The following is a 26773-nucleotide window of genomic DNA, read 5'->3' as shown; positions in this document are numbered from 1 at the left end:
ACCCTCAGGCTTTACAGCCACTTTAACATGCAGATGTCAACTAGCAGCTTTTATGCTGGCTAACATCTTCAGTAAAACTTTCAGCAATAGGCTGGAAACACTTCGAAAAGTTGTACACTTTTTTTTAACTGTCCCAAATGTACAAAAAAAATAAATAAATCAGATCATCTGTCACGCTATGGCAGCTCAATATTTTTTCTAAAAATACCTAGAACACCAAACTGCCACAGTGAAAAGTTTGAGAAGCATTATAGAATGTGCAATTTGTTGAAACGAATATCTATTTACAGCAAGTGATATAAAAACCCGATATGGAGTGCAGGGAACAATAAAAACAGTTAATTGTTGCCATTGTGCAGCTGGCACGAAAACATGGCTGAGTTAAGTTTGAGATGCGCTTTTTTTTCGGCATCAATTATGGGGTTTCAGAATACTCTCAACAAAGTGATTGAGCATGCTGCTACAAGATGTATTTTAGTCTGTTTAACTCTAGCGATGACTCCAACGGTCTGACACTAGGGTGGATTAATGGATTAAAGGTAAAAAGAGCAAAAAAAACTGGGAGGTATTTATGATGGACTAGAATAATCAAAACACATCATTTTGTAAGGTGTTGAGATACAACTTATATATATATATATATATATATAAACACCATAGGCTGGTTTTGAAGTACTGTATATCTAAAACTCAAACTTTTTTTAAGTTTTAGAGAGAATAGAGAAGGGCTAAAACTCATTTGAGTTTTTTTGTATGGCTTTATTCCATTGGGAAGACATGGAGAGGAAATCTCTCCAGGGTGAGGAGTCATTTTCCCTAGTTGGAAGATTTCTTCTCTTCAATGGCAAATGTAACATTTTGGCTTTTCCATCACTTTCCATTCTAATTACAATGGTCACTAGGACAAAAATACAGGGTTCTATCACCTACATACTATATCCAAAACATAATCTTTGGCTTCAAACATACTTTAAGCATCCTCTTAAAAGAAAGTAAGGCTGAGTTCACACTTATGCGAATTGGATGCGGGTTTCCCCTATCCAATGACAGGAGATTGTGACCAGCTCTCAATGGAGCATCTTTGGTTTTGTGTCAGGTCCAAATTTAGACCAAAATTCGGATCTAATTCGGACCTGAAACGGTGAACGGGGAGGCACCGCTGCGAGCCACGGCCACAGATAGTGCGAACCCAGCTTTAAGCTCTCAATTCTAAGCAAAATTTGTATTAATAAGGCCAATCCTGATCTCCTAAGATATGAACAACAAGCCCCACAGGTATTCATTCTCACCCAGGAAGATGTTTCAGTTTATGGTCAATCCTGCACTCTTGTATGTTAAAGAGTAAGAGTTATCTCACACATGCAACCCCATCATTGATGACAACTCAAAAGTGACAGCATAGATTTACAGCAGTGGTCTCCAAACTGTGGCCCAAGGGCCGGATGCGGCCCTTTGATAGCCTTTATCTGGCCCTTGGGGCACTATTCCTGCCAATGACACCAATAGTGGGGCATAATTCCTGCCACTGAAATTAATTATGGGGCAGTGACACTATTCCTCCCACTAATATCAATGATGTGGCACTATTGCTAACACTGACACAAACAATGGAGCATTATTTCTTCCATTGCCACCAATGAAGGGGCACTATTCTTCTCACTAATACAAATGACTAATGCCACGTACACACAGCCAGACTTCCTGACAGAAAAAGTCCGATGGGAGCTTTTGGTCGGACATTCCGACCGCGTGTATGCCCCATCGGATTTTTTCTGTCGGCATTTGCGACGGACTCAGATGTAGAACATGTTCTAAATCTTTCCGTCGAAAATGCCGATGGAGTCGCCAGTTCGCAAGTCCGGCCGTGTGTACGCGGCATTATACTCCTCCACCTACTGACCACTTCCCTAAGGCAATGTTTATTCTCACTGATGCTGAACCTGGGAAATCTTCTTCTTCTACCCCCTCTTGGCCACAATCCAGCCCCCCTAAGGTCTGAAGGGTAGTAAACTGGCCCTTTGTTTGAAAAGTTTGGAGACCCCTGATTTAGAGGGCAGGGAAATACTTGCCAGCACAGAAAAGGCCTATGTGAATAGGCACTGATTTCTCAGCCCTGTGTCTTTTTACCATGGAGCTGGTACCTGTTGCCACCAATATTTCAGGCACCGGATAAATTAGCTGTGCTACTCAAGAGATTAAATCAGCATTAGGGATTAGGTTAGTGTTAGGGTCATTGGGTTATGCTTTAAAGTCCATTTCCACTTTTGCAGTCAACTTTGAGAAAATCCAACTTTATGTTTGTTATGTGTTCCTATTCACATAGAGTGGGGAAAATAATTATTTGATCCCCTGCAGATTTTTTAAGTTTGCCCACTTACAAAGAAATGAAAGATCTATCATTTGTACCATAGATGTATTTGAAATGGTATGACATGATATGATATGAGACAGAATATCAGAATTTTCTGGATTTTTTAGTTGATATTCTGACTCTATCATTTAAAATACAGCTATGATAAAAATGACAGACCCTCCATAACTTTGTAAGTGGGCAAACTTACAAAATCTGCAGGGGATCACATAGTTATTTTCCCCACTGTAGCCTACCCCCCCCCCCCAAAAAAAAATTTGTAAAATTTAGTTCTTACCTTTTAGGTGTTTCTGAGGAGAAGCTGTCATGGCTGACTGCAAGAATGTCTCAATTATTTTAGTTTGATCTTTACCAATTGAAAGCTAGGGATTGGCTTAACCACATTAAGACCAGGCCTTTTCTGGAACTTTTTGTTTAAATTTGTATTTTTTGCTAGAAAAAAACCTTGAACTCCCAGACATTACATATATATATATATATATATATATATATATATATATATATATATATATATATATATATATATAATTTTAGCAGAGACCCTAGAGAATAAAATGGCGGTCGTTGCAATATTTTATGTCAAACTGTATTTGCTCAGCGGTCTTTTCATTTTTTTTGGAAAAAATACACTTTTTTTGAAAAAACCCCCCAAAAAAACAGTAAAGTTAGCCCAATGTTTTTGTATAATGTGAAACATGATATTACGCAGAGTAAATAGATACCTAACATGTCGAACTATGGTACTTAAAAATCTCCATAGGCGACGCTTTCTCAACTAGTTTAGTTTGATCTTTATCAATTGAAAAGGTAGGGATTGGCATAACTGCTGCCGCCGTCATTATACGGCGGGAGGTTTGCTCGAATTGCTGCAGCTGTACGTTGGTTCCTTTAACAGCTATAGCAGGCACGTGCGCCTGCTGCACGGCAGGGGAGCTGGTGGTTGAGATGTCCGCCGGCCACCCACTATCGCTCCACAAATGTAAACAAACAGATCCCTGTTCTGACAGGGAAGTACAAAGTGATCGTCTGTAATTAGGAACAGTGGTCTCTCTGTACTCTGTCAGTCCCCTCCCCCCACAGTTAGAAACACTTTGTGTCGGTTCACACTGCCGCGACTTGGGATCCGACTTGCCAGCCCTCAAGTCGCCCCAAGTCGTTTGGGAATTACATTATAGTCAATGAGAGCCGTCTTAATGTACACTACTGAAGTCGCTCCGACTTCAGAAGGTTCCTGTACTACTTTTAAGGCAACTTCTAGGCGACCTGTGCCCTTCCCCTTGATCGCCCTTAGTGTTAACCCCTTCCCTGCCAGTATTATTTATACAGTAATCAGTGCATTTTTATAGCACTGATCGCTGTATAAATGTCACTGGTCCCAAAAAAGTGTCAAAAGTGTCCGATCTGTCCGCTGCAATGACGCAGTCCCACTAAAAATCGCTGATCACCACCATAACTAGTAAAACAAAAAAAATGAATAATAAAAATGCCATAAATCTATCCCCTCTGTAGCGCTGGTAGATTTGCAATCTACCGCATGTTAGGTTAATTTAGTAAATTGTTCCTTAGGAAGGTTAAGTTTGCCTCTGTTCCAGCTTGGCTGACGTTGTGTGTGTTTCCATGCTGACCAGTGGGTGTCGCTGTTATCACTGGTTAGTGTTGGAAAGGCAACGTGTTGAAGCGTATGGATGCTCTTCTGTCCCGGAAACAACTCGGTGGAGGTGGTCCTCCGAGTTGCATTCTGGGCGAGGGTATTTATGGGACAGACGCCATATTTTGGGGTTCGTTTTACAGCCACCTGCTGGCCCTCCTGGCCGACAGGTATGCATTAAGGAGCTACCTCGTGGTCCTCCGTCCCGGAAGCCCACGATACTACGGCGCAGGGGTGGGTCCAGAGGTTTGTCTGGGGCCTACCACCGCGGCCGAGGAATGGTCCAGAGCCGTCGGTCCTGTGTGACGAAGCTGGACAACCGAGGAGATCCCAGGGGAGGACCTGTCTTGGAGGGATCACGCAGCGTGCTGGTCTATAGAGGGGCCTGGTGACTCGGTTGGAGGACGTATCCGAAAGTAACTATACAGCATAGTGTTGCCGGGTTGGCTTAAAGGTTCAGGCACTGTGACTGACATTCATTACAGAAAATCTGATACATCCTGTGGCAGAGGATCGTACGGGTTTTGTCCCCCAAGCAAGTTTGTGGCAGAGACTTTGATTCGTGCTACGTGCTGGCTGCTGGGCTGGTGGGAGAGGCCTATCCAGACGAGCAAGGGGTGTGTCCCACGAGGGGAGCGCATTCCATACAATATCTGAATTCCACCAGGACATTTGTCAAAAGAAACCTACAAGAAGATGTTTGAGTTTCTTCTGTAGTTTCCTTTCAGCCTCTTTCCTGCTATTTCCTAAGTCAAGTGTTTAATAAAGCATTGAAAACGTACTCCAGTCTTGGTGCGTGTTTCGTCCAGAGGTAAACTCAACGGAACCCTAGACCCGGTGCCGGTGAAACAGAGGGAAGGAGAGTGAAGGTAACAGACCTGCTTAAACCAGCAGATCCGCCGACAGTTATTGCTACACCTCTTTTGCAGATGCTATAACTTTTGCGCAAACCAGTCAATATACGCTTATTGGTATTTTTTTTTACCAAAAATATGTAGAAGAATACATATCGGCCTAAATTGATGAAGAAATGTATTTATTTTTTTGATATTTATTGAAGCAAAAAGTAAAAAATATTGCTTATTTTTCGAAACTGTCTGCATTTTTTTGTTTATAGCGCAAAAAATAAAAACCACAGAGGTGATCAAATACCATCAAAAAGAAAGAGCTATTTGTGGGAAAAAAAGGACGTCAGTTTTGTTTGGGTAAAACATCGCATGACTGCGCAATTGTCAGCTAAAGTAACGCAGTGCTGAAACGCCAAAAATGGTCTGGTCATTAAGGGGGTAAATCCTTCCGGTCCTTAAGTGGTTAATCCAGTACCCATTTACACTAGTACAATGGAGAAGCCCAGTTTCTAAACCTTTGTTTAGGACAGACTGTGTAGAAATCTAGTACAACTGATGAGAACATATCTGCTTGCACAGTACAGACGGGGTTAGCTATGGTAAACACAACTTTACAACCGATCCCTCATAACAAAGAGTACTAAGTAGAATTTCTCCTTCCTGGAAATTCCTGAAAAGAGCATCCAAAAAGGTAAGCTGCAATATATATATATAATATATTTTTTTTTTTTTTAAAGTTATGCTATGTTGGGACATGTAACTAATATAAAGTAGGTATTATCCCAATGTGCCTGCAAATGTGGAAATATGCTTTAAAGGGTTAGTTATATTTACTAAAAACCTGCCTATGCAGATAAGGGGCATCTGTAGATAAAAACTGTACAACTCTGACTAAAGTGGAATAAAGCCTTCCCTGCAGGTGTAGGTCATTTACGTACCTCATAAAGCCTGACTGGAAAATTCCTAGGATGCCTAGCTGTTACTGTTCACCTCTATCTTCACAGGAACGAGCTCACAAATGCTGAACTCAGAGCTACAGCATCAGAAGAGAAAAAGCGCATGTGAAGGGGTTTGAATCAGAGAAAGAGCTCAATCCTGTGATGGTGGGGGTAAACAGTCACAGCTAGGCATGTCTTAGCATGTCATAAAAGTTTTTCAGTTAATCTTCATGAGGTACGGTATGTAAATGTCCTGAACCTGTAGGAAAGGCATTATTCAACATTGGTCAAAGCTGCACAGTTTGTTCTTATCTACAGACCTCCCTCCTGTGTATAGGCAGTTTATTTTTATGGAAAGGTGAACTACACCTTTAAATGTCAGGGTGAAGGTTAAGCTCCATGCACATGGGCTGAATATTAGACGGTATCGGCCGGTTCAATAGAAACTGGCCAACATTTGGCCCGTGTGTACAGCAGCAGGTCCGACGTTTGGCGAAGGGGCATGACCACAAAAGGTCAGCTGATCGGCATCCGATCAGCGCTTTCAGCCAATGGCTGAGAGCACGTACCAGTGTGTTCTTGCAGGGGAGCCATCCTCAGGACACAATTGCTCAGCGGGAGGGGGTCAATATACTAACAGGGTCTCCTACTGAGCTCTTCAGTTTTTTTTTCGTTCAGCCCGCTGGGTTGAAAAAAAACAAAAAACTTCTGGTGTGTACCAGGCTTTAGGGTCTAGACGGGTGTAGCGCTGGTAGATTTTCAATCTACTGCTTATAGGTAAATTTAGTGGGTTATCTGTTCATACATAGTCAGATTTGCCTCTGTTCCAGTTTGGCTGAGTTGTGTGTAGTTTCGCACTGTGCCTGTGGGTGTCGTTGTCGCCATGGGTCAGTGATAGAAAGGCAACACGTTGAAGCGTATGGATGCTCCTCTGTCCCGGAGATAACTCGGTGGAGGTGGTCCTCTGGGTTGCATTCTGGGAGAGGGTATTTATGGGTCAGACGCTATGTTTTGGGGTTCGTTTTCATTCCACCTGCTGGCCCTCCTGGCCGACAGGTATGTGCTAGGAATACTACCTCGTGGTCCTCCGACCGGGAGGCCCATGTTGCTGCAGCGTGTGGGTGGGCCCAGAAGCCTGTCTGGGGCCTACCACAGCGGCAAGGGAATGGTCCTGGGCTGTCTGTCCTACGGGAAGAAGCTGGACAACTGAGAAGATCCCAGGGGAGGACCCGTCATGGAAGGATCATGCAGAGTGCTGGTCTGGAGAGGGGCCTGGTGACTCAGTTGGAGGACGCATCCTAAAGTAATACTACCGCATAGTACTGCCGGGTCGGCTTAAAGGTTCTAGTGCTGTGTTTGCTATCCATCATAAACCATTACATCCTGTGGCAGAGGATCGTACGGGTTTCTATTTCAATCAAGTCTGTGGCAGTGACTTTTGTTCGTGCTGTGTACTGGCTGCTAGGTTAGTGAGAGAGACCTATCCAGGCGGGCAAAGATTCAACACGTTTAAAGAGAGCATATTCACCTACAAGATTCTAATTCCTAATACTACACTAAGAAAAGGTATTTGAACTTCCCTGCAACACTTCTTCTACCTCTTTCCTGCTACTTCCTTCAGTTACGTTTATTAAAGCATTGGAAAAGATACTCAAGTGTCCGATGCCTACATTGTCTGGTACTAAACTCAAGGGGACCCTAGACCCGGTTCTGGTGAAATTAAGGTAACGAAGGTGACGGTAACAGCCCGCTTTAAACCAGCAGCTCCACCAAGAGTTATTGCTATATGGGTTAGGGTCTAGAGGGTTAGACTTTTGGATGGTTAGACTTTAGCATAAGTGTTGTGGGGAGATCATTTGTTAAGGATTACATTTGAGGGTTGTACTAGGGGGTTAGGATCAGGACTAAGTCTTACAGGGGGCTAAGAGTTAAAGTGCCATTGTAGGAGTTAGGTTAACTGCTATGGTTAGGTAGATAGAAGGTTGAAGAAGTACTAAACCCATGGATTTAACAGTTTCCCAAAACATGTACATTTAAGGCATGTCTCTGGCGATAACTGCCACAGTTTCCAGTGTGACCCAAGATAAATGCTTAAGGGTCCCTACTCAGGCTGTCAAGGTCCGATGAGTTGGATGCCACTGACTAGTGAGGGTGCATGCTGAGCATACTGCAAAAATAGGAAGAGATAGCCCGACTGCCGCACACCTCAGCCGGCCCAAGTGGTTAGCAGGTAAAAGCAGCCTCAGCCCAATTCATCCAGACCACAACTCCAACATGTTTTGGCCCACCCTTGGGGCTAAATCATGGGCGAGGCGAAACATGTTGGAGTGGTCTAGATGAATGGAGCTGAGGCTAACCACTCGGACAAGGTGAGGCGTGTGGCGGTTGGACTATCTCTTCCTATTTTTTCAGTTGCCAATGTACTTAGGTCAGCTCTCAATCAAATGAAGAAGGAGACTCTGGACAGCCGCACTCCGATACAAACGCCTTTATTGTGTAAAATAACAAAAGTTCATACAGCAGCAGGGTATTGGATGAAATAACTGATGCGTTTCACACTCTCAATAGTGCTTAATCATAGCATTGTAGCTATGATTAAGCACTAGAGTGTGAAACGCATCAGTAATTTTATCCTGTACCCTGATGCTGTATGAACTTTTGTTATTTTACATAATAAAGGCGTTTGTATCGGAGTGCGGCTGTCCAGATTCTCCTTCTTCATTACTACATGCTGAGCCTGCACCTGCTGCTTCCACCCTGAGGAGAGTGTTACCAACAACTCACCTGCCTAGAGCATTAATCTTTCATTCTCCCAGCTCTCAATCAAATTTTCAAGTTCTCCATTGGCTGGCGTTATATCTGATCACATGTTTTGGAGCATAGAAACTGCAAATCTAAAAAGAGGCTAAGATGGTGCCATCCTCTACTCTAAAGCATTGGAGGGTTTAGTGGTTTAGTTACGCTTTGTGTTGGGGTATGCTTTACAGTTAGCAACAGTGACAGTTTTGACACTGAAGACAGTTTATTTATTTTCTCTTGTCTGCACTGATAGTCTCGCTACCAGAACCAGTATGCCTGGATAGAACCGAAAATTGTATCCACTGACAATTTCTTTTTCCTTTTGGATAGCGTGGACCATAACTCCTTTCAGGTTTTACCCAGAGAGTCCTTCATTCCATTTCTGGTAAAAACGTTCTCCTCAGGACAGAAAATGAGGGAATATCTTTGTAAAAGTGTCCCCTGATAACAGTAAAACCTAGCAGGGGTTCTGACCTTTCCCCATTCTATCTAAAATAAAATAAAAAGTTTTAGCTATAGATACACTTTAGCACGCCACATCTCAATATTATAAAAGTTAAGAGCAGAGATTGAATACTGCTAATCTAGGGGCTTAATAACTTCATTAGGATAGGTAAGTCTCCCTCACCCCATCACCCTTTTGGCAAGGGGAAGCTACTTGCCCAGCCTAATTAGGGCCTGCGCCAACAAGCTTTGGCCTTATGTTAATGGCATTAGCTGGATATAAATTTGAGGTGCTTCTGAGGTCATTCAGAATTCATAGACAGGTACAGTTGACCTTCTTCTAACCTGCATGTAACAGGTAGCTTCTTAGTAGCAGTGCTATCAAGGGAAGAAGGGAACACAACTGTTCCTTTGAGGTAGCTTTTATCTCTAAAATACAGTTCCAGGTACTTCAATTACACTTTTGAAACAGTAATATAAATGTAACATCAGACAGAAGTTCAGAATAAGAGGTTCACTTCTTACATAGGGAGCATGTGAAGCATGCCTTCCTTAAATCGGACCCTCAGTCATTTTTTCATCTTTCCATCTATTAAATCTTCTGCCCTTGTTGTTTTAACTTTGGATAGTAACACATTTTGTTTTCTGCCAGTAAATACCTTATACATCCCACTTCCTGTTTCTTGTCTGGTCATTGGCCTAGGCTTGTGACATCATTCAGAGCTCTCTCTCTCACTCTTGTGAAAGTTTGCCAGGAAGGGAGGGGGGATGAGTCATAAGAAGGCCAATGAGAGCTGCAGAGCTGGAGGTGTGCCTCTGTGTGTCTGTGTAAATCCAGGAAGTGAACAGGCAGCAGCTTCATCAGCCCACAGTTAAAATGGATGCAGCCAGACTCAGTGGAGAGAGATTTCTGCAGCATATTTGGCAACTGGCATGTACAGAATCACAGTATATATAAAATAATATGCAATGTGGTTGGAGGGAAGCTTTAGAATGGCAAAGATGTTTTTATTGCAAATTATGTAAGCAGACTGCAGTTCCTCTTTAAGCTCATGAAAATAATGGTTTTTTATGCAGCAGTAAATCTAACTACTGGACAGTTCTTCTAGTAATGCAGCTGGTAGACAAGCCTTCTCTTAGAAAATTCAACACCTAGGCTATCCTGAGACCCCAAGTCTCTAACCCAATACCAACTGAAAGGGTGAAACCATATAGGAAGCCTGACTGTCTCTACCATATGGTTTCCTGTCCCTTCCTAGACTTTCCCATTCCAGGGTCCCTCTGTGATGTGGAATTTTTTAGCATATCTTTCCACAAAATGGCCATTGAAATTTTGCTTTTCCAAGATGGTGCCTGGAAGCCCATAACAGAGAACACATTAGTCCTATGTTGGGCTTCCTCTAGTACCAGCCGTAAATCAGCGGTCAAATGACTGTTAGGTTTACAATGAAGAAAGTGAAAGTGACTTAGCAATCACATGATTCCTGTATCAGCTAACCTGAGGATTGGTCCCTGAGGTTAACCCTCCCAGGAGACATCCCTTAGATTAGGGTGACCAGACATCCCCGGTTTCTGGGGACAGTCCCCGGATTGAGGACACTGTCCCCGGACCAAGTCTGTCCCCAGTTTTGTCCCCGGATTGGATTTGAACAGGGGCTGGAGCAATTTCAAAGACAGCCCGTGCAGAATAAAAAGAAAAAATCTGAATTGCACCCCCCCTCCTCTGCCGCTCCTACTAGCTTATGGGGGTTTATTTTTTTCCATTATCTGTGCCCCTTTCTGATGATCATGTGCTGGTCGGAGCGGAGGGACTATTTCTTCAGTTTTGGGTGCATGCCCATTCAGCTCCACTCGCATGTTCTTCTGCCTTGGCTCAAGTCCCGGCCAGCCGCCTGCCTGCTTATCTCCTTGCCTTCCCTGGTGGAGTGATCTTCCTCCACTCCCCACCCAGTAGTAGCCGGGCCCGAAGAGTAAAGCCCCATACGCACTATCAGACTTTCTGCTGATTTTTGTCTTCAGATTTACAAAAACCATTTAGTGCAAGGGCCTGCCTGATTGCATACAAATTGAAACTCCTAAGGTTTGACCTCATATGGTTTTGGTAAATCTGAAGGAAAAAATCAGCAGAAAATCTGATAGTGTGCATGGGGCTTTAGACTTGACAGGCTGTGAGGCGGGCGGCGGCGGTGGAGACGGGCAAAGAGTCGTCGATTGCTGCCATTACTAGTAAAAAAAAAAAATGTTTCCGGATTTCATTTTAAAAATCTGGTCACCTTACCTTAGATCTAGTGGAGGCCATCACCTGACTTCACCCCTAATACATGTATTTTCCTGCTTCAAGAGGTTTTGTAATCCCATAGGCTTGTATGGGAATTGTATGGGAATGCAAAACCCGTCTGAACAAACAAAAACCAGTGGACACAGGCCCTAAATGTATTCAATACCTGGAGCAGTGCTTGGCCTTTGTTCTTTTGATGAAATTGTTTAGCATGTGGGATGTACGTTGAGAGGCCAGCCCCTGCAGTGAAACCCCACTCAAATATGTATAATAATGAGAACATTTGCCAATACATTTTCAGGTTGTATAGTCCAAATGTGTGACATATTATTTCTTGAGAAAAAATTGAGTTTCACTTTAGGAAAAAGTATAAATCAGGTCTCTTTCTCCAGAGGGTATGTTTTTCTCGGCATTGTGGAACACAACATACTTAGTAGATGATGAACAGATAATTGCACCAAATTATTGAAGGGGTGAAAAGGTTTAAGCCTATAAGCAGCAGTTCTCAGGGCCCCAGGGGCTGTTTTCTTACCGGTAATAAGCAACACAAATCTGCCAGGTTATAGCAAATCTAAAAAGGAGACAGTTTGTAACTCTGCATATCCAAAAATGTGAAGCATTTCAGAATACGCTGACTTTTACTGCTCTGGATTCTAATGTCTCTACATCCTTTAGGGAAAATTGTATAATTAAAGCGGAGTTCCAGCCAAATATTTTTTTTTTTATTGATCCGACCATTATTCATTTTTTTAATTAAAAAACAATTATACATGCTAAATTATGGAGCTTTCTAAAATATACATTTATTACTTACAATTTTCTCCCTCCTGTTGTGGCCGTTGCCATCATGATTGTGGACATGTGAAGCCCAATTGATATCTCCTGGATAAGCTTTGGAAAGGTGCATGCTGGGTAACCAGCATGCACCTCTCAATCTAGCGCATGCGCGATTCACCGGCGGCCATAGCGCCGATTGTTTCTAAAGTTGCCATAACAACGGGCGGCCACGGAGGAAGGTCCCGCCCCTTTGTTATGGCAACATAGATAAACACATCTCGTGCTGTGATCCTCCCTAAATCGTGTCATTTCCTGTCAGGAAATAACACGATTTTTGATCACAGTACTGCCCACAGACTCCGGGGAAATGATGACACATTATTTCCCAGGAGCACAGGCGAGGGAGGAAGTGACAAAGAGTTCCGCGGACCAGGAAGTGGCAGATTAAGAGGACTACATAGCAACAGGGCGATTCTGGTAAGTATAAAAAATTTTTTTTCCTCCAAATCTTTTTTTATAGGTTCAGAGGAGTCTGATTATAAAATATAAAATTTCAGGGTGGAACTCCGCTTTAACATTCTAATCTACCTTCTATAATCTGCTGCTTACGGTTCAATTCACAAAGCAACCACTCCATGATAAGGATATTTAGGGGGTGATTTATAATGGAGAGCTGGCGTCCCTATCTACTCTCCATTACTCCGCAATATTACTCAATACTCCAGCCTTCATTTTGTGGCCCATTCAAAAAAATTGCAGGCTGAAGTATTAAGCCTGCAGTACATAATGTGTGATAGTAAAGGCTAATTCTAGCTTGCCTCTACTTCTATCTATCCTGCCTACCCTTTATAAAAAAAGATCTACGTACTTACCTTTTTTTTTAATCTGGTCCGGTTTCGTGATTCAGCAGCTTTGGCTCCCCTATATAAGGGAACGCTCGACAATGACTGTGAATTCCTGGAGCAATGACGACACCCATAGGCTCCCATGTCCCGCCATTGTTGGCGCTCCCTGTTCTCCCCTGCAGCAGCCACTCCATTACCACAGGGGAGTCAGAGCTGCGGGATCACGTGACCGGACTGGAGTAGATAAACATTGGGAAAGTACGCAATGGTGTTGATTTACTAAAACCTGGAGAGTGCAAAATCTGGTGAAGCTCTGCAAAGAAACCAATCAGTTTTTTTGTCAAAGCTTAAAGAGCAACTGCAGTCTCACATAATTTGTAATAAAAACATCTTTGCCTTTTTGAAGCTTCTCTCCAACCACTTTGCATATTAGGGACAGTCAGGCTTCCTATATGGTTTCACCCCTTCAGTTGGTATTGGGTTGGAGACTTGGGGTCTCAGGATAGCCTAGGTGTTGAATTTTCTAAGAGAAGGCTTGTATACTAGCTGCATTGCTAGAAGAACTGTCCAGTAGTTGGAGTTACTGCTGCATAAAGAACCATTATTTTCATGAGCTTAAAGAGGAACCGCAGTCTGCTCACATAATTTGCAATAAAACCATCTTTGCCATTCTGAAGCACTTTTTCGAGCACTAGCGGGGCGCTTTTAACTCCCACTAGTGGCTGAATAAAGGGTTAAAAGCACCCACAAAGCGCAGCTGCCAAAAGTGCTTTGCAGGTGCTCTGCAGGCGTTTTGCAGGTGCTTCCCATGGATTTTAATGGGAAGGGGCGCTTTAGGAGCGGTGTATTCACCGCTCTTAAAGCGCTGCAAAGAAGCTGCTTGCAGGACTTTTTTTGACGCCCAGCCAGCGCAATGCCTCAGTGTGAAAGCACTCTGGCTTTCACATTGGGATTGTAGATGAGGCTTCTTTCAGGCGCTTTACAGGCGCTTTTTTTAAAGCTAATCGCCTGAAAAATGCCCCAGTGTGAAAGGGGTCTTACAGACTCCCAAAGTCAGTGGAGCACAATGCACATTTGTAAAGCACATGGATTGATTCATAAATCTGTGTGCCTATGCATGAACCCGAAAAATCAGGTTATTACTTGCTACAAACAACACATTTACTACAAAGTTTGTTTGATAAGTAGGGCCCATTATCTGGTTTCTCTATACAAATTGCGGTTTCTTATTTATGGTTTGTGGTGTACCGTCATACTGTTGGCCAGCTGTAGACGGAGAGCCTGGTCTTTCCCATAGCACAGGAAGCTGTGTGTATAGACGTTATAAGATTTCCCATACAAGCGGAAGCGTATCGAGTTATCCTGCGACTCAATATTGTCATCGGAGACAAACGTGATCTGTGTAGAGGCCCCTCCGAGGTCCAAAGCTCCCGAAGTCCCTTCTTTGGAATTTGGCATAAGGTTGAACCAAGGTGAACTCTGGAGTAAGAAGAGGAAGAACGTTAGAAATCTTAACATAGGACCTTGGTTCCTTCAAAGTATATGTAACCCAATAGCTAAAGTCTCATATCAGTACTAACATGGTAGAGCTAAACTTTAGACTCCCATGTTCTTCCCTCCTCCTCCCCTCTCACTTTTCCAAGCGAACAAACTGGCTTAGTGTAACAGAAATGTAATAGTAGAATAACTTTGCCAATAGCTGAGAGGTGACATGATCTGTAGTGTAATTGTAGATATAGTTTAATTCTGTGGTATCAAAGATATGGTATTCCCTTAATCAGTGATCAGTTATAGACATATGTTCTTCAATTAGCATTTGAAAAGGACAGAGCAAGCTTCCAGTGTTAATTTTGATGACAAATTTCAATTTAGTTTTAGTAATAGTCTTTTGACTAAAATGGCGTTCCAGTTTTAGTCGTATTTTAGACCCCTTTCACACTATGGCCATGGCCGCGTTAGCGCTAAAGCGCCGCTTTTCGGCGCTATCGGGGCTCTTTTAACACCAAAGAAGGGGTTAAAAGCGCCCATGTTGCAGCTCTTCCGAAGCGCTTTTCAGGCGCTTTGAAAGTGCTGCCCATTCATTTCAATGGGCAGGGCGTTTTAGAAATGCTAAATACAGCGCTCCCAAACCGCCCCAAAGATGCTGCTTGCAGGACTTATCCTAATGTCCCACAAGTGCACCGCCCCAGTGTGAAAAGTCACACTGAAATTAATGGGGGGCACTCTTCAGGTGCTTTACAGGCGCTATTTCTAAAATGCCTGAAAACCACCTCAGTGTGAAAGGGGTCTTAGTTATCTTAATTGTTTTCGATTTAGTCGTATTTTAGTTTTTAGAGATTATTTTAGAGATTAAAATCTCCAGTAACAGTGTTAATTGCATCAAAGAAAATATTTAAGTCGCCCAAAATTAACACCGCAAGCCTCCTAGCTAGAATTGTCACCTAGATGCCAATAAAATGATCCCATCCATGTAGACATAGATTTGTCACCTTTCTGAACCGCAAAAGGAGGAGCGTGGGATATGGATGGCGTGATTCAAACACAGCGAGTCTGACTGGTGGATCACGGGCGTCCTGACATGCTCCTATCACAGGATAAACCTTGGTAAAATGTATTTCTGTTTTTAACCCTTTTTATTTTCAAAGCGAACAGCCAACTGTGTATATCTTTTTGCCTTTTTTGTATTTTTTGTAACTCGTTTTCTTTGTATATATTTTATACATTGCCCACTTTTGGGATATTAAATTATAAAATGAACAAGCGGCTTCTGTCTACTAAGCTAGGACTCATTTCCCTAGAGAGCTTGTTGCATTTTAGTGTCTATGTGTTCAGTCTACGTTCATTGCCAATCTGTATGCAATTGTACTGTGTATTGGCAGATTGCATGCAGATTGTAAACTAGAAGGAGATTTATATGTGTATGGCTGTCTACCAGTCAGCGGACAAACTGCTAGGTGGTGGCAAGCTACCATTTGTTGTGTATCTGTGTGTAGGTGTGTGTGGACAGTAGGAAGAGTGATCAGCACAGGAGTTCTAGCTCATAGGGTAACTGGAGGAATCGTGTAAATGTGTGCTAATTGCTAGACTGCACCCCAACTCTTAGACCCCATACACACTATTAGATTTTCTGCAGATTTTTGTCTTCAGATTTACCAAAACCATATAATATGAGTTCAAACCTTAAGAGTTTCAATTTGTAAGCAATCAGGCAGGCCCTTGCGCTACATGGTTTTGGTAAATCTGAAGACAAAATTCTGCAGAAAATCTAATAGTGTATGGGGGCTTAGAGTGCACCAGATTGTATGTAAGATTCGTAACTGTCTGTGTGTGATCAGCCAGCTAGAGTGGAGTGGAGTCTCCCTCTAGTGGTGGCCAGAGGTAGTGCGGGCTGTGAAAAGTGTATCATGGCCAGTCTTTATTGCCCAAAGTAAGCCCCCGTTATTCCCTCCTACCCAAGTCAAGGTCCATGCCAGGGTTAGCTAGCTGCCATGGGCGTGCGTTCATGACACTTAGGTATTGCATAGCGGAGCAGACACGGACCTGTCACCCGGCTGCTTAGCAGGGATCAGCGGAGAGATCAGGCGGATGCACATTCCGGAGTCCACCCCATTGTAAAGGGGCCTAAGAAAGCAGGGGCCAGCAGCATTAAAAGTTGTAAACTGCACATGCTGGGGTAAGAATGTTAACAAACAAAATTAGTCCCGGTTCACACTGAGGCAGCGCGACTTGCAGCGCGACTGCCTCAGGTGACCTGGACACGACAGGGGCGGCGACTTGCAAAACGACTTCTATATAGAAGTCTATGCAAGTCGCCTCAAGTAGCCCCCAAAGTAGTACAGGAACCTTTTTCTAAGTCAGAGCGACTTGCGTCGCTCCGATTAGAACGGTTCCATTGTACAGAACGGGACGCTACTTGTCAGGCGGCTAAGTCGCCTGACAAGTCGTCCTAGTGTGAACCGACCCTTACTGGTGAATGTTTATTTTATTATGCAAAATGTATTAAGCTAAACATTTTGAGGCATTAATACTATTTTGATGTATCTAGTGCACCATTACCAAGCTCCACGTTTAAATCCCCTCAATACAAGTACGTTTCTTCATTGCCAAAAAGTTGTGGCAACAAAAAAAAAAAAAGACTTTAGTTGTCAACTTTTCAAAAAAGGGTAATTTCAGGGGTGTGTTTCCCAAATGTTGGTCTTCTTGCCAATATATACAGTGGGGAAAATAATTATTTGATCCCCTGCAGATTTTTTAAGTTTGCCCACTTACAGAGAAATGAAGGGTCTATAATTTTTATCAAAGGTGTATTTTAAATGATTGAAATGATCAACCAAAAATCCAGAAAAAACACATGATACACAGAAGGTTTTTCACCTTAATGCATAGAATGCATGACGGTGAAAAAACCATGGGGTTTGCAACCTCTTTAAAGTTTTAACAGAGATCACATGCAGCTAGAATTTGATGAAACTGGTGAGCACAATATTCATCTGATGTTTCTATTGGTTGTGATGTTTGCTATTACAAAATGATGCATATTGAGTTTCCCTGAAAAAGCAGAGATATAGCTCTACAAAACGCGTTGGGTTACCTATGCCCAAGAATATCTCCAGATCTGTACTGGGAAAAAGTATTATAACTGGCATTGTGCCATATGTTATTCACACATCTACTTGTTTTTACTATGTTTTTATTGATGTATGTACAATAAAAATTATATTTTAAAATCAATCTCGTTTCTGTGCTCACCTTAGTGAAAATTTCATATCCTTTAAAGCCCTACACCTTGTATAGGAGGGAGATATTCCTCCCATTTCTTTGTTCTGGCTACAGTATGTGCTCATGTGGTACACAGATTAGTCCTGTCAATTTAAGAAGTTGCTCCTAACGACAACTCGTTATGTGTATGTAGCACCCTGGTCCTAAACAGGGCTAATTATAAATCAAGTTGTGCTAGGTGGTAACTAGCCTGGCTAATTGGTAGGTTGATCCACTGACTCCCGTCCTAAGTCTGAGTTTGGGGTAGTCTTTCTCTTCTGTCAATAGGTGGCACTGTTGCTTTTGGCATTTTAATGATGGATTACCATAAATTCAGGTAATGGGTAACTAGGTTTTCTCAGCCAATCAGTAGGAGTTTCTTTGACCGCTGTGTAAGCTGGGATAGGCTATTTATTTGGGAGGTGTCAGGTGATAGAGGTTCTTCCCGCCCAAGGCTATGGTCTGTGTGGGTGTTGAGAAGCTCCTGGTTGCTGGGCCTGAAGACTGAGGCCTATCCAGGAGGCTGGCTGCTAGGTACACTTAAGGCCTATCCAGCAGTTCAGGGTTCCGCAAAGGAGGAGCAGCCAAGGTTAAGCCCAAAGCCTGGGGTGGAAACGCATGTGTTAGAGGCTCGGCATGAGGGGAGCCTGATCATTGTCGGAGGTAAAGGAGAAGCAGTTGTCACAAAGAGATGACCACTCCTGTTACCGCAGGCAAGTTTGAAGAGATGAAGATCTAAAGGAGTACCAGAGCAGACGATTCACTAGCCGGGGACAATGAAGTAGTGGGAAAGCTTCAGTGGAGACTCATCCAGGAATACATCAGGTAGCTGTGAGTAAAGCTTGAAGGAGTACGGTGGGTAGCTGTAAGTAAAGCTTGAAGATAAAGTACAGGGGTTAGATGTGGGAGAAGCGCGGGGAACCCAGCAGTTGGCTGAGATTCCAAGAAGTCTAGTGAGAGACGGCGAGCTGAGCTTAAGGATCTACAGGGGGTTAATGTTACTTAAACTGGAAAATCTACAGTAGAATATTGTGCAAGAAGTTGTTGCCATATGAGACAGCAGTTGCTACAAAATACAGATTGGTGCATTCAGCTTAAAGGCCCTCTTTCTGCATTGCTGTCTGCCTAGTTCTATTTTTGTCTGCGGAGTTTGCCTTAATTGCTATTGCATTTGCCTAAGGGTGTCCTGTGCCCTAAACCCTCTCTCCCCAACCTTCCTGTTAAGAGAAATAAAACTCTCTTTTGTTCATTTTTCCAAAAAGTGACTGGCGCCCAATCTTTCCACCTTGAACCACACCCACTATGCCTAATAACCTGCTCCCTGAGCAGGAATGTCCGTTCTCCCTGGCTCTGGGGGTCACCATTAGGCCCTTGGAAGTCGGGGAGACCGCTACATGTATAAAAGACACCTGTCCACAGAATCTCTTTCTTCCATTCAAATCCACCATCATGGGCAAGACAAAAGAGCTGTCAAAGGACATCAGGGACAAGAGTGTAGACCTGCACAAGGCTGGAATAGGCTACAAATACACCTATGATAAAAAATAGACCCTTCATTTCTTTGTAAGTGGGTAAACTTACAAAATCTGCAGGGGATCAAATAATTATTTTCCCCACTCATTGGTAAAAACTCATTGGTTAATAAATACCATCAAAAGAAAGCTCTATCTGTCTCAAAAAAATTATAAACATGAATTTGGGTATAATGTTGCAAGACAGAGTATTGATAAGTCAAAGTATCACAGTGCTGAAAACTGAAAAATGGCCTGGTATTATTGGCTGGTATTCAAATGGTAACATAATGTATGAAATACCAATTCCTGAATTTTAGGCATGGCCCTGAATATTTTAAAAGATAATATTTTTACAGATTAAAAAAAGCAAAAAGGAAAGTAGGCAATTAAATATCCCAAAGGACGTTGATTTAAAATAAAAAATACTATAATACATGTACCATTTCAGTCCAATTTTACAAAATAGAACACACAGACATTGCAAAGAAAAAAGACACAATTGGCCTGACTTATCAAAAAAAAAAAAAAAAGGCGCCTCTAGAAATGACAGTTGACGGATGTAAGTTGTATTTGGATTGGTTGCCTTGGAAAATACAGACTGTCTGGGACAGTTCGCACCTCAGACACTTTGATAACTACCACCCATTTTATTTTTGTAACACTGATTACAGTACACAATCCTATATTTACAACCACAGAGCAGAAAATTGCTGCCGCTCTAAAATTTTTGGATTGCCAACAACATAGGACAACACATAAAGCGTGCGCTCTGACCGGAGGACAGCGCGGAGGGTGTACTAACATGTATGAAGTTTCCCAGCAGATAGTTTATTGTGATCCAGCCATAGGCCCCTTCTTCTTGTCCTGTAATTATTCTGGCACCTTGAAAATCAAAGGAGTATGATCGCAATGTATTTTCTACAGACACCAGGACCTCATCTGCCACACTGGGGTTTGAAAGCCTAAAGGAAAAGAAAATATGAGAAGTAAACTATACATGACTATTCACAACAGTGCTGCAACCATTTACAATAAAGATTAATTTTATGTCAGCCAGCTAACAGAACTAAAAGCTAAACTTTTTTTTCCCATTTTGGAAAATGGAACCCTTATCAGTTTGTTTTTTTTGCCCTCTGTCCGAAAGCTAAAACAGGAAGTGTGAGGAAATCCCTGGTTGTCACCAGAACTAGTGTCCCAATGAGAAAATTGCCCCTCTGTTCCTGTTCTGGTGATAACCCAAAATTTGGTATTTCTTTCACTTTTGGTGATGAACGTAAACATGACCAATAGAGGGTGTAACACAGACAGCAATAAAAACCTTAGGAGTAGTGATGGAATGGAATGGATTGCACCAGAACCCTAAGTAAGTCATACTTTAGTACTTGAAATGTATTTACGCTTTGTTGATAGTGTCCCTAATGGGCATCTGGGTGATAAACGGCTACTTCCATGCACTAAGGGACTAGCACAAAAACCTCAGGATGTGAAGATAGTTTTCTAATCTAAAAACTGAAGTGCCAGTTGAAGTATTCAAATCCAAAGTATGGTTTTGTTCCAAACACATATTGGATACAAAAGCCAAGGCATTTGAAAAAAACACCAAGTATCCTCACTGGGGGCAATTTAATTATGTGAGAACCACACTTTTCTGGTGGTATGACCCCTTTAACATGGCCTGCATCTTATTAATAAAAGTTTTTCACCAGGTTCTGTACCTACTGACATGTGCACCAGAGTCAGGTAGTTCTTACTACCACAACTTTTAGAACCTGTCGCTACTGTTGCGATAGGTTAAAAAAAACAATCACGCAAAAATTAGGTCTAACACTGTGTTGGCTTACAGAGAGAGGCCAGTGCCAGAGTTGGGCATATGTGCTACTAAGCTGTCATTAATGTGGCAGCTACCCACACAGGGCTTGTAGTTGCTAGGCTTCCGGTGTCTGCTGGCTGCCTAGCAACCGATGATTCTTTCCTGGCTACATTCAGCTGCCGGATGTGAGATTCCCTGACTGACAGCTGAAAGTAAACAAAGGGCTGGCTATGCTGGCTGACATAAGTGCCCAAACACGGCCATATTTGGGTGATGATGTCAGCCAGCATCCCCAACCAGTAGCGTAACTACAGGGGTCACAATTGCGACCCAGCCCCATGCTTCAGGGGCCATTCAGCCCCCCTATACACCTAGATAGGGGGTGCAGCATGTAGAGAAACTAATCCCCACCATTAACCTTCTGCAGCTGAAAGCAGGTGCAGGAGGTAAATGGAGGGGATTGGTTTTTCTACATGCCACCCCCGCCTCCCCTTCTATCCAGGTCCTGCTGTCCCCCATATGCTCTCCTGCAGAAGCCCCCTCCCCCTTTTCCTGCAGTGCTTCCGGCTTTCCCCTTCTGCCGCCGGCTGCTGTGGGGATGTGTCAGGATGGAGAGCGGGGAAGAGGCCAGTAAATATGTCATTAACCGAACCCTTTCTTTTCCCAACAGGTACATCAATCTGTCACCTGCACCAACATTTGCCTACAGCACCCTTTATGAATTCCCCAAGCTGTATCTAGGGCAGTGGCTCTCAACCACCGGGCTGTGGCCCACTGTTTGACCATGGCCCCCCTCCTTCCGGACCTCAAGCCAGCTGCAGATCCCCTAACCAGCCACAGTGCCTGCAGACATCTTACTTCAATGACATATCTAGGCCTTTACCACTAAAGTAAACAAAGGGGAGGAGGTCACGTGGGTGACATCACTGACCAAATATGGACATGTCCATATTTGGTCAATGTTGTCAACCGGATGACCCCCTCCCCTTTGTTTACTCTAGCAGCGGGGACCTGGAGATGTCAATGGTGCAAGGAAAGCAACAGGACTGGAACGTCTCATGGCAGCAGTGGGTTTTTTTTTCTTTTGGTGGGTCAGCAGGTGTCATTTATCATGACTGATGTGGACCTGCAACACTGGTTGACATATCTGAAGATGGATGTACATTGGGGGACATTTTTTATTTTCATTTTTTTTGAAGGTCTTGTCAAAGTGTGTTTACTTCTAGGTACATACTTTTTTTTTTTAATGAGTAGAGGTACGCATTAGCATAAGGGTGGGGAGGCATCTGGGGGCCCTCTTATTATTAGGAAGGCGTTCAGGATTCAGGTAACCCCCCCCCCCCGCCTGCAAACCCCCACAAACACCAGTTTAAGGTTGTAGGGAAGATGCCTTTGTCCACATCAACATGGAGAGAAGGTGCTTTTTCAAGCGGGTTTTCCCCCTGGCAAGATAACCCCCATGTTGAGGGCATGTGGCCTGGTATAGTTCAAGGGGGTGGGTGCATGCTTCTTCCCCCTTCTCTCCTAACCTGCCATGCTGCATGGTCAGATAAGGTTCTGGAATGGAATTTGGTGGAGGAGGGTCTCACGTGTTATTATATTTTGGTTTTTGGTCCCCCTAAAAAAATCATACCAGACCTGAAGGGCCTGGCATGGATTGTGGGGGAACCCCCAAAGCCTTTTTTTTTTCAAAACACTGTCCCTACTTCTTGCTTTGCATTCACCAGCTGACAGCTGAATGAGGAGGGATGAGTCACTGGTTGGTAGGACACCAGGGGGTGCCTGGTTCTCTAAGCCGTTGCCGCTCAGCAGGAGCTGCCACAATTGGCAGCAGTAGCAATACCACTGCTAAATGTTTCACATCCCGCTGCAGCCAGAGGTCCGGTCTGCAATAAAATAAGGTTTTAAAAATGCGCAAAATACCACAAAATAAAACACGTGAATTGCCTGCTTCTGAGATAAACACTGCATGAGTTATTTTAATGCAAAAATCAATGCGGTATTTAATTGACCCACAGACTGTAAAAAAAACGACTTGTGTTTAAACCACTACTCTATCCAAAACAAAAAAATTATGTTTTGCTTTGGATATATTTTAATAAAGAAAAATTTAAATAAAGTTTATGTACACAGTTCGGAGTTTTCAGTGACTTGTTTCATGAGCTGGCTTAGGGGGCCATTGATAATACCTGAGTAGCCGCATTCCAGCAGTGGCTCCTAAGTACACGGGAGTCTCTTTGTGCTTACTCACTGGAATGATGTCTCGTGCTTTGTTCATACATGCCTGCAGAGAGAGGCCAGCCTGCACCGGCTTTTCATGGTAGCTAGATATGCCATTGCCTGTCAAAAAAAGAAAACACTTCAGATGAAAAAATATATGTATGTCCAATCATTAAGTCTCATAAGCTTTGACATGTTAATGTAAATCTGCAGTTTTCATTAAATTAATACCTGGTGATCCTGCCAAGTCCTTGTTCAGAAACCTCCTGTTATTGGATGACAAGGCTCTTCCTCTGTCTTCAGTTGTGCTCTTAAAGTGGTTGTTACTATATATATAAGTCATACCATCCTCCATGATTAATAATGCTGTGTGCCCCAGTGCCTGTGCCTTAAAAAAATAAGCTGTTCTATACCTGATTTCAGAGCGCCGCTCACGGGACCGGCCGCCTCTCTCCTCTCTCGACCTGACATCTGCAGTGGGTGGGGCAGAGAAACCTCCACTGATGTCAGTCGGGATGGGGAGCAGGAGAGGAGGAGAGAGGAGGCCGGTCACATGAGCAGCGTTCTGAAATCAGGTAAAGAACGGCTTACTTTTATAAGGCACAGGCACTGGGGCACACAGCATTATTAAACACAGAGGATGGTGTGATACTTTCAATGTAACTTCAGTAGCAGGAGGGGAGGGGGCGGGCACTGACACTGAGCTGACAGGCAGGAGAGGGGGGGGGGTGAGGAGGACAGAGGAGAGACAGGAGAGCTGCAGATAGCAGCGGATGACGGAGGCACGTAACCTAACCATGATGTCAGGTCTCAACAGCCATGATAAACCGTGGTCAGTTTACGGGGGGAGGGCATTGCCAGGCAGGATCAAGCAGGTATTTTAGGTTATGCAAAGGGCCAAATTACACAGCACAAGCACTGTGCTGCTATTCATGCTTTAAAGGAACAGGATCACATTTTTTATTTATTTTCTGTTAGGGTAACAAACACTTTAAGTTGTAACAAAAGAAGACTACAAACAGCCATGCCAACACACATGGCACAATCATGATCTGCGTTTGTCACCATCAGGAAACCCTTCCTAAGAAATGCCATGCAGTCGTTGCTTGGGTGCATGTAGACAGGAAGAGACTGCAGGAGAACAGTATGACTAAAAATGAACAGAAAAGAAACGCACTCACATAGCCACATCCATAAATTGAGGGAATGAATAAGGAAAAAAAGGTGTACTATAACAGTAAACCTAAGTTGGACTTTAAAGGCATAGGAAACAACAAAGAGGTATGAGAATAAACACTATTTATTGAAAAATACACAACATGAATAGAACAATACAGAAAAATTAAAAATCATGTATACTGATACATAATGCGCAGTGAGCCCTTGTGTATCTACGCATTTCACCGTTAGGCTTCTTCAGGATACAGTCAAGGTTCTAAAGATAGCAAATAAAGAGAACGGACCTTACTGTCTTGCAGAGAGATAAGTCTCAATTATAAGTATCCAGAAACTGGTTCAGGGGGTACCATCCCACTGTAAACAGGTTCTACTACACCACCATCAGGATCTATGCAAAACTTTTACCTTTACAACCCCTTTAAAAATACACAACTTGCTGGACCCAAAGTAGCGGGGTGGCTTTACTGAGGGCAGATCATGTTAGACTAATCTACATTTTTTGACTGTATTACTAATGTTTTGGACCAGGGTGATGCTGTGGACATAGCTTAGCTTGATTTCAACAACGCATTTGATAAAGTTCCACATAATGATCTAATACAAAAGTTGTACAAGCTAGGGCCTAACCCTTGGGTGGTTTAATGGATATGTAGTTGGCTAATGGATACCAGAGTGTGGTTGTAAATGGGGTTCACTCAGAACAGAGACCAGTCACTAGTGGTGTACCACAAGGCTCTGTACTGGGTCCTGCTCTATTTCATTTCTATATAAGTGATATACTGTAACTAAAGGATTGTTGGGCAAGGTATGTCTTTTTGCTGATGAAACAATTGTTTGTAAAAGGGTTGAAATCCATGGAGGTGTCTGTAACATTGAACGTAATTTGGCATTGTTGGATGATTGGTCAAAGCAGTGGAGATTGCAGTTCCATGTTTCTAAATGTAAAATAACGCACCTAGAGAAAATGAATCCCCTGAGAGAGTACAACATTGGGGGTACTGTGTTAGCTACCACTACAGAAGAAAGAGATTTGGGGGTACTTATTTCAGATGATTAATTTCAGATAGGATTCTAGGGTGAATCACTAGAGGGATCACCAGCAGGAGGAAGGAGGTTCTGACTCCCCTTTATAGATCTTTAGTGGGACCTCATTTAGAATACTGTGTCCAGTCCTGGAGACCTCACTTACGCAATTATATTGACCTAAAAGGTAGAATGAGTCCAGAGACTGGTACCAAAAATGGTGAAAGGTATGGGGGATAAAACATATCGAGAGCGAATTCAGGAACTTAATATGTACAGTCTGGAGGAAAGAAGGGAAAGGGGAGACATGACTGAAACCTTTAAATACATCAGGGGGTGAATAAGGTTCAGAAGGGCCGTCTTTTCAATATGAAACCAAAATCAAGAACACGGGGACATGACCTCAAATTAACTGGAGGAAAGTTCAAAACAAATCTTAGAAAGTAGTATTTTACTAAAAGGGTAGTTGATGATTGGAATAAACTACTAGCAGAGGTAGTGAGACAGTCAAAAGTATATGGCTTTAACTATGCTTGGGGCAAACATAGATCTATACTCAGACAATGAAGTTACTGAAAAAAAAAAAAAAAAACTATGAAACAGGGGTCACCAGAACCATTGAAGAGGGTAAATGTCCCCAAAAGTGACAGGGGTTCCAACCCTTCTCTACTTTATCCAAAACTAGAAAAGTTTTGGCTTTGGATACATTTTACCAATACGCAAATACATTCAATTATCTTTTCAGACCGCCCATCTGAAGCAGTAAGAGATGTCAATGTAACTAGATCATTACCTACGCTACTATAAATATATTAATTGTGATATAGTTAACGATCCATAATGATAATATTTCTTACGAAGAGTGTTTTCCCATTGTTAATGGACATGCCACTCATTTCCCACGAAGAAATTATAAGCCGAGCACAATTTTCACATAAGCCGATGCACTGATGAACTCAGGCCAGTGACTGTGAGCAATCAGCTCTCAGCGCATGCTTTGGTCACTTGGTAATTTATTTTTTTCTGGATATCTGTCAGACTTAATATTGGCAGACATACAGCTCTGGCACTAGGAGACAGAAATAAAATAAACATTTCAGAAATCTGCTGTACTTTCCTTTAAGTCCAAATTTAACACTGATGGATGATGGCCAAAACGTATGTTTTATCCAACTGATATTCACAGCTTTGGACTAAATTAGAAGAAAAAGGCTTTTCATAGGATCTTCAGTCATATTAATCACTCAAGATATCCAATTTTAGCAACACACTAGAGTGCATCCTCCTTCTGTAGTTTAAATTAGTCATAAGCATGGATGAG

General features: G+C 42.8%; 1 protein-coding gene across 2 annotated transcripts in view; it reads right to left on the bottom strand.

Annotated features, from left to right (window-relative positions):
• The window catches only part of ENTPD1 (ectonucleoside triphosphate diphosphohydrolase 1), a 185141-nt gene that overhangs the window by 18646 nt on the left and 139722 nt on the right, over positions 1-26773 (bottom strand). For both annotated transcript variants that reach the window (XM_073595762.1, XM_073595761.1), the window contains exons 4-6: positions 23220-23370; positions 20023-20182; positions 14197-14427 (exon numbers count right to left, since the gene is read on the bottom strand). In XM_073595762.1, coding sequence (XP_073451863.1) covers positions 14197-14427; positions 20023-20182; positions 23220-23370 — 542 coding nt within the window. The remainder of the gene's footprint in view (positions 1-14196; positions 14428-20022; positions 20183-23219; positions 23371-26773) is intronic.

The sequence above is a fragment of the Aquarana catesbeiana genome, linkage group LG08 (genome assembly GCF_042186555.1).
Source record: "Aquarana catesbeiana isolate 2022-GZ linkage group LG08, ASM4218655v1, whole genome shotgun sequence".
In the NCBI taxonomy this organism is placed as follows: Eukaryota; Metazoa; Chordata; class Amphibia; order Anura; family Ranidae; genus Aquarana; species Aquarana catesbeiana.
Note: the sequence above shows the minus strand (reverse complement) of the source record. Positions and strands in the feature narration are given on the sequence as shown.